This window comes from Maylandia zebra, linkage group LG2 (genome assembly GCF_041146795.1).
Source record: "Maylandia zebra isolate NMK-2024a linkage group LG2, Mzebra_GT3a, whole genome shotgun sequence".
Classification (NCBI taxonomy): Eukaryota; Metazoa; Chordata; class Actinopteri; order Cichliformes; family Cichlidae; genus Maylandia; species Maylandia zebra.
In genome coordinates this window covers 37,614,793-37,626,083 of record NC_135168.1, presented here as the reverse complement: position 1 = coordinate 37,626,083, position 11,291 = coordinate 37,614,793, and the positions used below count along the sequence as shown (strand labels likewise).

General features: G+C 40.8%; 2 protein-coding genes across 4 annotated transcripts in view; one reads left to right on the top strand and one right to left on the bottom strand.

Moving 5' to 3' along the window:
* Nucleotides 1-267: 267 nt before the first annotated feature.
* LOC143413934 (uncharacterized) lies at nucleotides 268-1,165 on the bottom strand. Its single transcript, XM_076877414.1, has 4 exons — nucleotides 998-1,165; nucleotides 876-914; nucleotides 621-725; nucleotides 268-429 (listed from the first exon to the last, which is right to left on the bottom strand). Exons 1-4 carry the CDS (start codon nucleotides 1,136-1,138, stop codon nucleotides 304-306), a joined length of 411 nt encoding a protein of 136 aa, XP_076733529.1. The 5' UTR covers nucleotides 1,139-1,165; the 3' UTR covers nucleotides 268-303.
* A 1,712-nt stretch (nucleotides 1,166-2,877) lies between these two features.
* atrx (ATRX chromatin remodeler) overlaps nucleotides 2,878-11,291 on the top strand; it is a 37,750-nt gene continuing 29,336 nt past the window's right edge. The window contains exons 1-12 of one of the 3 annotated variants that reach the window (XM_012925131.5): nucleotides 2,878-3,093; nucleotides 5,643-5,704; nucleotides 5,801-5,850; nucleotides 5,976-6,091; nucleotides 6,178-6,258; nucleotides 6,827-6,936; nucleotides 7,044-7,111; nucleotides 7,223-9,147; nucleotides 10,299-10,371; nucleotides 10,652-10,794; nucleotides 10,896-11,060; nucleotides 11,174-11,288. In XM_012925131.5, coding sequence (XP_012780585.3) covers nucleotides 3,078-3,093; nucleotides 5,643-5,704; nucleotides 5,801-5,850; nucleotides 5,976-6,091; nucleotides 6,178-6,258; nucleotides 6,827-6,936; nucleotides 7,044-7,111; nucleotides 7,223-9,147; nucleotides 10,299-10,371; nucleotides 10,652-10,794; nucleotides 10,896-11,060; nucleotides 11,174-11,288 — 2,924 coding nt within the window. In that variant the 5' untranslated portion in view covers nucleotides 2,878-3,077. Of the gene's footprint in view, nucleotides 3,098-3,550; nucleotides 3,689-5,642; nucleotides 5,705-5,800; nucleotides 5,851-5,975; nucleotides 6,092-6,177; nucleotides 6,259-6,826; nucleotides 6,937-7,043; nucleotides 7,112-7,222; nucleotides 9,148-10,298; nucleotides 10,372-10,651; nucleotides 10,795-10,895; nucleotides 11,061-11,173; nucleotides 11,289-11,291 lie in introns of those variants that run through there. The other 2 variants (XM_024804658.2, XM_024804660.2) reach the window with 2 other exon arrangements.

The window sequence follows — 11,291 nt, the reverse complement described above, 5'->3', positions numbered from 1 at the left end:
GCACACATTAATTTTAAATAAAGAGATAAAGATAGGCTATAAATCCAGTGATCACATGTCTAAATCATTAACATGCCTGGCTGAAGTTCATAATTATCCCATAAACGTTACACACTGATGGCAGTAATGAGTAATAAATACACAAACACACATCAATAGGTGTAAAAATCAAAGTAATGACAAGTGCTCCTTTTTGTTTTAATTTATTTGTATATAAATAGAAAACGTGAAAAAAGTAATAAATATGTCATTAAATAAGTCCATAAATATATTTACAGTTGCAATAAACTTGGGGATAACTCTTCATTTAATATGATGTGGACATATGATGCTCTTGTTGTTCAAGGCGACGTCAACACAATGCACAATTTTCTCCAGAAAGTCTTTTATATTATATTGGTTTTGCGTGTGCAGGTGACAGTTTTCATCCTGCAACAAAATCAGGTTTACCAGTTATGTTTCGAACATTAAATTTAGTTGAAGACAGAACTAAACACACACACACACACACACAAATCTTTTATCACCACATCAGCGATTTGCTGTGTTAATTACTAAAACACAGTCAGTTTTTTGAATTACTGCCATACAAATGCATTGAAAGAAATATGCATCTTTACCTTGCTGTACACACGCAGGGAATGCTCAAGTGTTGCCAGATTCTGATTTGAATTGTTTTCCAGAGATTTGTTCAGCGCCTTGTCAGCTAAGCAGAAGAATTTTTCCTGCAAAGAGAAAACAGTGATAAGCAACGGTGCCCAACATGCTGGAGATGAAACTGAATGACATAACATAACAAACGCGTGGTAACCGCTGTCTGTTATAGAGGTCAAAGAACACCGTGAAGAGTAAAATATGAAACATTTTCAACTTACCACACATTTTTCTATCTTAGGCACATTGAAGTCAGGCAGCTGCAAGGATAATTAGATAAAAATGTGAGTATATCAACAAAGAATATATGGCGTACTAACAGAGAAACATAAAGTTTACTTACATGATCTTTTAATGCCTTGTTGGCATGTTCTCTAATTTGCTTCAGCTTCAGCCTTTTGTCTTCACACGGGTTGATTGGTGCTGCATAGACCATCACAGCTATCATCAACAGTGTAAGACACTCAATACCAAAGTTCTTCATGTCTTTCAAAGAGCTCCGGAGCTAGAAGTGTCAGCTTGAGTAGAATAAGGTAAATTCCCTAGATAGTCTTACTACTGTTGGTACTTATACAACTCACCCATGACCACGTCACAGGGGGAAAGCACCAAATAAGGCGTGATGATTATTACATGTTCCACTAGTTGAACTCCATCGATTACTAAGAAGTTACCTTTCCTGAAAAGTTTAATCAAGAACCTAACCCCCCCATATTCACACCTTAAGGTATATTTTTACCACAGAGACTGCATCTTTGGTGCGCCCTTTACTTTCACCACTGGGACTTTGACTTATCGCACTTTAAATGTACAAGCAGAGTTTGCGTGTGGTAGCAAGTGGCATTACTAACATTTATTAGTATTTTTATTAGTATTAGTGTCTAGCCATTAATGTGTGACATATCAGACTGTGGTGTGTAATGTGTAGGCACATGGGAAATATTTTGAGTCAAGATTTCAACTTAAGCCAATCCCACACACATTAGGAAGAGGAAAATGTGACTGATAGAGAAAACTCCTAATAGCCCTAATGTCAGTTTTACTCTGTATAGTAATCCCCCCCACACACCCTTATTCACCCACGCACACAGACACACACACACCCTGCTCCCCTCTCTCCAATTATGTCATTATTAGACACAACAGTAGTAGTGTATTACTGTATTCGTTTTAACTAAATTATTATTTATTTAAAACTATTTAGTTAAAAGTTAGTTACAACTAATACAGTGTTTAGCTTTCATTAACAGTAAGCCAAAAATACTCGAATTAGTAGAATTAGTCACAGCCTCCACCAATCACACCCAGTGCAGCTGAGAGATAGCTGCAACATTTTTGGTTTATTATGTGATGTTTTTTTTATATATGCTGAAGCTCGAGCACACACCTTTTTGCAGTTTAAATACGCTTACATTTATACACTTCTACTCGTTATTGCTGTGCCCTTGCACCGGAGAGGCTGACATCCTTTGAGAAAGGGCCCCACCTTTAGGTATTGTTAAGTAACTCAGCTTTAAGGATATTCAGTGTATTGCAGTAGGCATTCACAAGCTGCTGCTGTCTGAACACAGAAACAAAACAATCACGTGCACTTCACAATACTTTGCTCCTCAACCATTCAAGTAGTTCCTGAAAGATGAGAATTATTCAGTGATTTTACCAAGCCAAGATTTCAAAATGAGTCCATAAGGTCTGCATGAATCTTGGTTATAAATGGTTAAACAGTCAAACAGGACAGACTGCACCAAATGTGCAACACAGTCATGTTTATTTACTTAAACCATTAGATGCTTGTAAAGCTCAACTTAGTACATTGTCACATTCTAACATTGTGTCATATGTCTTTATAATATATAAGTTGTCAGTTCTACTGCTGAAGATTAAACAGTGGTTTCCACCTTTTTTGTAGCTACATGCCTTATATTATCTTTCCATTGTAAACTTTTGAGGTTTACAATGGTATGTGTATTTAGATCCTACATGTTTATTTACTTGAACTGTCGTCCTCGAGAAAGATGTATAGAAATTGTGTGCTGTACACCTTTATCAGTAAATAGGCTTCAACAGGAATGACAACCCAGCCAGGAGCAGCAGCAAAAGCAGCTGCCGCTCTTGTTTTTTATGGAGGAAATGTTTGCTTTCGCTCGGAGGATCAATCAGCTCCGGAGAGCCTGGACCATTCAGAGCGCCAAAGCTCACGAGCCTGTCAGCCAATAGGAATCCGCACAGGATTGAGGCTAGATGCGCCATTTTACTGCGTCCACAGCCATCCGGCAAGATGGTCCCCCTGCTTTGTCTCCACTGACCGGAGTTGTTTCGGTTTTCTCTTGCTTCTTCTTGCTTTAACACTAGTGAAAATCTGTATGCTCGACTGAGCTGGGCTGCCTGGGCCAAAGACAAAACCCGTGTTTGTCAGTCAAGAAATGACGACGGCGAGAAGTAGGTACGAACACTTGTCTTGTTTGTTTAGACAAGTCAGTTTTGCATTGATTGCCGTGCTTGCCTTCGCTAGCGGCGAGCCGGGCCATAGGAGCCTATTTGCTAGTTAGCAAGCTAGGCTAGCTTGGTTGCAGCCGTTAGCTGCGCGGCCGGTAATGCTCAAGTTTGCGCACACGCTTATTCAGACGCACACATGCGCATACATGGATGTTTGTCAAAGTGATCAAAATCCTAAATGTGATTGATTTTTTTTATTGAGTGGTAGTTTTCGTTGTGTTAATTGGAGCCAGCTAAATGTTGCTAGCCGGGATGCTATACGAGGCAGTGCCAGTCTGCGGGTAGCGCGCGGGTTGGTGTCATGGCATCGTCACAGGGAGAAAAAGGCCTGTGCATGCAGCGGTGCATGCCCATGCACTGGAGCTTGTGTGAACGGCCGAGACTGCAAGGTTGCCAGGGCAACACGGGGGCAGTGAAAAGAAGTAAACGGGCTAATATTACCAGAGCTGAACTTGGCATCCCTGATAGTCGACACTTTGTGACTTGTCAAAACCCGGAAAGACTTCAGTGAGGATAAAGAAGCTGCAAATACAGATAGGTGGGCTCTTTTCTTTCTCCCGCGGAAGAACTGAGTAAGAATTGTACGGCCGGCTGCTGCTAGCAAGCCCGGGTGATTGTTCACCACATCTCGTAGCATCTAATCAGCACGTTATGATGACGCAAAAGGGGCAAAATAAACAGCAGCGGCTCTGTCTGCAGAGCGGCATGCTCCAAAGATGTGCCTATAAAACATGTAGGTCACAGCGGTATATTTAATTACGTGATTGTGCGGACTCGCAAAACCTGCGGTTTGGCTTTTGTTGTCATCAGGAGCTCATTTAGCTGCATTTAGTTCAGTTTTGTCGGAGTTTGTTTACGGAAGACTGTGCACATAAATGTTGGCATAGCTTTGTTTTCATGCTGTGGTGTACTGGAAATAATATATAAATAAAATCGCCGTTAGAGAAACAGTTGGCCTATCAAGCAAATACAGATTGTTTTGGTCTGAGTTGCGCACTTTTGGAGACATCGGCCCTTTTCTGAATATCATAAAGCTAAATGCCACTTTCCCCTTTCTTAAAGCCTCACTCAATACACTCATGAAGAATAACCCCATAGTTATTAAAAGAAAAGCTCTGTTGCGAGTGGCTTTATGTGGGAACTATTTTTTTTTCCTGTTGTACTTGTCTACATCCGCCAACCACAGAAAGCATAGACCTAGCAACCGTTACATTTCACCTGAAGGACATGAAAGAGTACATCCTGTCACAGTGTGAAGAGCTGGAGCCTCTCATCATAGTAGATGCACAGTGGGTGGGGGGGGGGGGGAGAAATAGTAACTACTGTAAAACAAGGAGTGGGACTATCCTTAAAAAAAGGAGAAAAAAAAAAGAAGTAAACAGACCATATTTTGGTGTTTTGGCACTTTGAGCACCACAATGCAATTAACTCCAGTTTATTCAAGATATAACTCTCAATAGCTATAAAATTGGGACAGATGCAAAAACATTTAGTTATTTCTTTTTTTTGTCACCTTAAGCAGGAACGTCAGAATCAAAGTCCAAAATTCTTGCCCTCCTTTATATTTTCTGAAGCCATCCAATGGGCTGGACACCTTACCTTAAAGAAAAATTTAATGTGTTTGTCTTTTGTATCATAATTTTGTCTGCTGCTGTTGATATTCTTGTTATTCTATATTTATAGTAGTGATATGCTGTTGGTCTTGGGCTACGTCCACACGTACCCGGGTATTTTTGAAAACGCAGATTTTTCGATGCGTTTGCACCTTTCTTCCACACGTAAACGGCGTTTTCGGTCACTGAAAACGGAGATTTTTAATAACTCCGGCCAGGGTGGATATTTTTGAAAACTCCGTTTTTGCATTTAGGTGTGGACGAGAAAAACGCAGAAAACGCAGCGTCAAAGGTGTGCGCCTTTTTTGACATCACACTGTGCGCCACGTTATTGTTTCGGTGAAATGAATTTCTACAATACTGTTACTGTTAATTGTACTCTCTGCAGTGTTTAAATGTTTACATATACACACAGTTACTGTCCCTCCACACATACAACTCGGTTCTGCTTCTATGCCCCATCCTTGTTTACTATTTCCCATCGAGGCTTCATTTCTACACGGTAAGGAAAATATTGCCACCTGTTGCTTTGGCATGTTCCTAGCAGCGTTTTCCTTCATTTCTGCGTTTACGTGTGGACGGGATTATTTTTTAAAACGAAAACGGAAAATCTCCGTTTTCAAAAATACCCGTGTACGTGTGAACGTAGCCTTGGGCTTTATACAGAGCAGAGCACCATGGTACAATAGAAGATATGAACTGTTTAGATTGAAATTAAAGACAAAAGCTCAGTTTAAATGCAGAATGTGAACATAGATTCATACAGTAAATGCATGTAGCTGTACTTTTTTAAATGTGTTTTTCCCTCTAGTTTCTGACTGTTCTGTCAGATGTAATATGGTACCAGAATGCAAACTTTTTTTGTAAATGTTTTTTCAGGTAAAATGAGTCTGGCTGCTTCAGAATCACACCTAGACCAAATGGCGGAAAAGGAAGAGGAGGTAAGTTCACCACTTTGTTTGTTTGTTTTAGACTTTTTAAATGTTTGAAACTTGTTCATTCTCAAGCAATTAAAACACATTTTATATCGTTGCCAGCCTGGTAGCTCAGCAGAAACTATGAAGCCCTCCTCTTCTCGCAACAAGAGGTGCGGAGCAGATTTCTTAAATGTGTCAGCCTTTTGTTGTTGCTTATGCACTTGTATGCGGTCAAAATAGCTCGCAGAGATGATGCAGATTGAAATGTTAAAGTTGATTCCCTGACTTATTGCAGGAAGCCCACCTCTGTAGCTAAGCACACGGACCAGAATGGATCCGAGTCCTCGGCTGAAAGTGAAGGTGCCACTTCTGACAATCCTTCAGACAATAACACGGGGAGTGTTTCTAAAGGTATGAACTGTACGAAGGTATTTCTGAATTTTTATTCAAGATGTCGTGGATGTCTGGGTTGCAAACGGAGCTGTTTTGTTCTTCAGGCACTTTAGTGATGAGGCCAGCTGGGAATGAAAACAAAGGTGCTATGAAGCTCAGAGTGGATTTCAAACAGAAAAAAACAGGTAATTATATTTCTGATTAAAAATGTGTGTTTACAGTGTTTCTTACAGAATTAAATCTGATTTTTGGCAGGTGTGGTACAAAAAGAGGTGTAAAAGTAAACGTACATTGTGACAATAAATAAGGTGATAGGAATCAGCTGCTTCTTCAGTGAGTTCCTCGTCTAGTGGATTGACTCGTACTCCAAAAGTGCAGCTGGCAATAGTAGACCTGATTCTCCTGTTGCCAGCTGCAGTCCACAGAGTGCAGGCACGTGACCTCAAACTACCATGAGATCTGCCTAGCTTGCATTTAAATAACTGGAGACAGTAATTTAACTGGTTAGAGGCAACTAAACTTTTAAAGTAAGGGTGAGGGCATTGGAATTCTGTCATTCTCTCAGACAGAGGAAAACATTAATATATGCTTGGACAGCCGCTAAAAGAATGCTGACTTTTTTTAACGTGCGTGGGGGGGGGAGACAGATTTGTCATGTTGACTGTTGAAAATGAACCTGGATAAGATTTTAAAGTAAATGAAGTGGATTGTGAAAGTCATGTTTTGTTTTGTTTTTCTTCCTTCTTGCTGTAGATGATGCCCTGCAGAAGAAGGTAAACTGCACTGCCTGTGGAAAACAAGTGAACCAGTTCCAGCGTAACTCTGTGTTTGTTCATCCTGTGCTCAAAGTACTTATTTGCAAGGTAGAGACTCTGAGATGGACATTTCACATATTTTCATCATATTATTACAAGTTCTACCATTTTCACTATTTTTTTTTTAATATTTACGTTCTTTCCTCTTCCTCCAGTCATGCTACAAATACTATACAAGTGACGACATCAGCAGAGACTCTGATGGGATGGATGAGCAGTGCAGGTACACTACACTAATAAAACAGTGAATTTCTTTTAAAGTAATGTTTGGAAGAGTTTTTGAGGACCTCATTTGCTATTTGCCCTCAAACCATGTTAAATATTTTTTCTCCAGGTGGTGTGCTGAAGGCGGCAAACTCATCTGCTGTGACTACTGCAACAACGCCTTTTGCAAGAAGTGCATTCTGCGCAACCTGGGCAGGAAGGAGCTGTCAGGGATTACTGATGAGAACTCAAAGTGGCACTGTTATGTCTGCAGATCAGAGCCCCTCCAGGATCTGGTCTCCAAATGCAGTCGCGTCATGGAGAAACAGCAGCTTAAGCAAAAGAAAACGGAGAAGACGGAGGAACGTGAGAGCAAGAAGCATAAGAACAAAGCAGCCAAAGAGCACAAAGCAGTCGTCAATGGAAAAGAACACACAGAAGACTCGGGGACCATGACATTCTCCTACAGAAAACTGCACATACCAAAAGAACTTGTAAAGAAAGCAAAAAAGCTTGTTGAAACTACAACTGGGTTGAACAATACTTTCATTCAGTTCATTCAACAGGAAGCCGAGGACCAGGGAGATAGATCTATCAGGTATCGGCATTTGAAAGCCTTTAAGGCCGTGCTTTCTGATTTGAGAAAAGCTCACAGTGCTTTAGAGGAGGCTTTGGAGCCTGAGTTTAGAAACATGGAGTTGCAGAATGGCAATGAAGGCCAGCACGTTGTTAGAAAAAGCACTAATGTTGAGGCAGTTGCAGAAAATGATACCATGGACAACACTGCAGATTCGGTGTGTGAGAGCGATCCACCTAAAGAGGCGGATGAGGAGACGCTTCAGGAGCAGGATGTGGTAAAAGATCAGGTGTCAGAACAGAGTGAAATGAAAGAGCACCAAACAGAAACTGACGCAACCGAAAGGACAGTTAAAAAAGAAGTTTGTGAAGATGGGCTGGTGTCTGCTGGTGAAATGTCCTTAGATCATGATATTATGTCTGTGCCGCCTTCGGTTCCTGAAGAGCTTTTTCAGATGGTGGAGAGTCTTGCAGATTCTACAATGCTGTCACAGGCTGACACAACCTCGGTCACTGATGCCGAGTCACAGTCTAATGGAAACCCAGCAGACACTCAGCCCCAGCCTAAGGTAAAGAACCTTATAGTGAAACTGACTCCTGTCCCAGTTGTTACAACGCGTGGGTCAAGGTCATCCAGGTCCAAAAACAAGGAAAAGGGCGGCGAGGTGTCAAAAAAGTCTGAACAAGAATGCGAGGAGGAAGAAAATGCTGCTTCTGATGAAGTAGATGGAACCAAGAGCCCACCGCCCAGCCGTCGCTCTAGCAGAGTGAAGACTACTCCTTTGAGAAAGCAGACTGAGAATAAGGACAAGAATGTGTCCTCTGACTCGGATTCAGAGTCAGAGGAAGATCACAAAGACAAGGTCAAGTCTTCCAAGAAATCCAGGAGCACTAAAAAGGAAGACGAGAAACAGGCCAAGGCTTCTGATAAAAAGACAGCTGACTCTGATTCGGATGAAGTTCCTGATGTACTGAAGGAAAAAGCCGCAGCAGGCGACAGCACTGATGAGGGAAGCGCCAATTCTAAAAAGCATTCGCGCAAACTAAAGCCATCCACAGAAGACGCAGAGAAATTGTCCAAACGCAAAAGGAAGTCTGTAAGCTCCGATTCAGACCTAGCAAGTAAAGGTAAGAAGACTTCCAAGAAGAAGAAACGGAACGGCTCAGACTCCTCAGACTCGGACTCTGAGGAGAAGGACAGTAAAGCGCGTGTAGCGAGGAGGAGATCTACCCGTGTAAAGAAGCAGGATGACACAAAAGAAGAAAGCAAAAACTCACCTGAGACGAAGCCGAAGAGGTCCTATGAAAAGAAGTGCAAGGGAAAGGGCTCTGGAACATCCTCAAAGCTACAGTTGACCTCTAGTGATGAGGAAGAGGAGGCTGAAGGTGCCTCTGGGGAGGACAGCGACGAGCAAAAGATCAAACCTATTGTGGAGGATAACGTTTTGGCAGGCAGTGCAGCCTTTATTCAATCCTCAGGTACACCTGGAAGTAGGGCTGCTCGATTATGGCAAAAATGATAATCACGATTATTTTCACTGAAATTGAGATCTCTATTATTTGACGATATTTATTTAACAATAACAATGTGTTGAATAATGGCTTTAAAGATTGTCAAAAAATAATATAAAATAGTGTGCAAATACTGATAACAGTGCAAATGTTAGCAATATAAAAAAATAAATGAAAAATGTAAACATCTATACTTAGTGAACTTTGCAGTGTTGCTCTGTGGTGCAGCTACGACACAGTAGCAAAGTTTACACACTGTCTACTTGATCCACGTCTGACTCAGCGAACCCATGTTTCCACACCACTGAAGGGCTTTTTTTTTAACCTCTCTTTTCAACCAACGGCAGTCACTCTCCTCTCGAAATAACTTCTGCTTAGCTTTCCGAGCTTCCCTCGGGTCCTCTTAATTGTTGTGACGCGTGATGTGTTCGAAACACAGAGAGGTGCGCTCGATTTGCCACACGGAGCAGCGCGAGAGTAAAGCACGAGGGAGGTCATTTTTAATGATCGTTGAAAGCCCAGATCGTAATTTAGATTAAAATTCGATTAATTGAGCAGCCCTACCTGGAAGTTTTATAACATGAATTAAATAAATGAAATGTGCTGATGAATGCGCTTCAGGAGGACAGAGATGTGTTAAACTTTTCTTGTAATGACCTTCATGGCCTTCAGTTAGCTACACGTGTGTATGGAAAACTACTTTAACATTTAATCTTTAACCACAGCGAAAACAACAGCATCTTTTTGAGCTATTACCATCAAAGCCAACAGCTTTGACCCAAGGCAGTTCCTCTTAAAGATATCTCCAGTTTATATCTCCTCAGCCAGAATGATTCATATCAGCAATTTATTTCTTACTGGAACTGACCAGCTGTAGTAACCTAAATAATTGCGACATTTAGCCCTGACTTCTGTTCAAACTCTGTATTATACTTCCATATACATGCGATAATTTTGATTACTCTCTTTATTCTTATTAAAGTCATCTACAAGTTCATGGCAATATAAAAGAAAATTGTGAAGGAATCATTCTAATTTAGCAATTTTTTATATTGATAATGTCTTTGATCTGTTTAAATGTCGGAGAGGTTTGCTATAATGTGTGGTGTTTTGTACAGGAGATGAAGTGGACACTAAAGAGGGAATTACTGGGATTTGTGACGACGATGATGACGACGATCCTGAGAACAGGTACTTGTAAAAGAAATTGATTCTTCCAACTAGGCATCAAGTGGGTATCAACATCATTCAGTCCCAACAGTGAAACGCGAGGTTTAGCGTTAGCAGATCGAACAGCTGCATTGAAACAATCTCAAAGGAGAAACTGGTGTTCGAATGCTCTGATTTATATTATATTGCACTAACTTTACAAGGTTCCACACAAATGTTGTATTTGTTTGTTCATTTTTTGGGGGGCTAGAATGTTTTTGTAAAATCAGGTTTTTATGATTTTATTTCTCTTTACCTGCAGGATTGCAAAGAAAATGCTGCTTGCCCAAATAAAATCGAACTACTCCTCGGGAGCAGAGAGCTCCTCTGACAATGAAGAGGCAGAAAAGGAGGAGAAGTCCTCCAAGAAAGTTAAAAAAGAAAATGAAGAAGACGAACAGCAAGGTAGAAATTTGTTAAATAATCCTAGGATTTTATTTTATTTTATTTTTTAATAATACTCATCTTCATGAACATTTTCAAAACAAATTTTTCTTTCCATGAAGATGATGAGGATACAGAAGACTCTGGCTCTGATGTCGAAGTGAAGAAGAGTGGCAGACGCCATAAACTGCTTCGTCATAAACTCTCACTGAGTGAGGGTGAATCAGGAGAGGAGAAGGCTGCTGGGAAAGAGAAGAAGAAGGGCAAAAAGAAGTCAGGACGTACAGGTTTGTTCTGAAATTATAATTCAGTGTCTGTGCCACGTCCTACTTGAGGTTAAAATATTTGAAGAAGCTGTTAGATGACAGGTTTTCGTTTTGTTTTTTTATTTGCATTTCAGTGGACAGCGATGACTCTGCAGACTCAGACTTTGAAAAGTCAGAGTCCAGTGGCGAGTCGGCCGAGAGTGAGGTAGTTAGCGACTCAGACAATGAAGACAAGCGTCGAAAGACCAGGTG

What these genes read in the sequence shown, in the direction of transcription:
- LOC143413934 (XM_076877414.1), bottom strand. Translation starts at nt 1,138, where the DNA reads ATGAAGAACTTTGGTATTGAGTGTCTTACACTGTTGATGATAGCTGTG. An exon ending in CTAAGATAGAAAAATGTGTG is followed by an intron (nt 726 to 875) that starts GTAAGTTGAAAA and finishes TTCTCTTTGCAG; the next exon opens with GAAAAATTCTTCTGCTTAGC. An exon ending in CCCTGCGTGTGTACAGCAAG is followed by an intron (nt 430 to 620) that starts GTAAAGATGCAT and finishes ATTTTGTTGCAG; the next exon opens with GATGAAAACTGTCACCTGCA.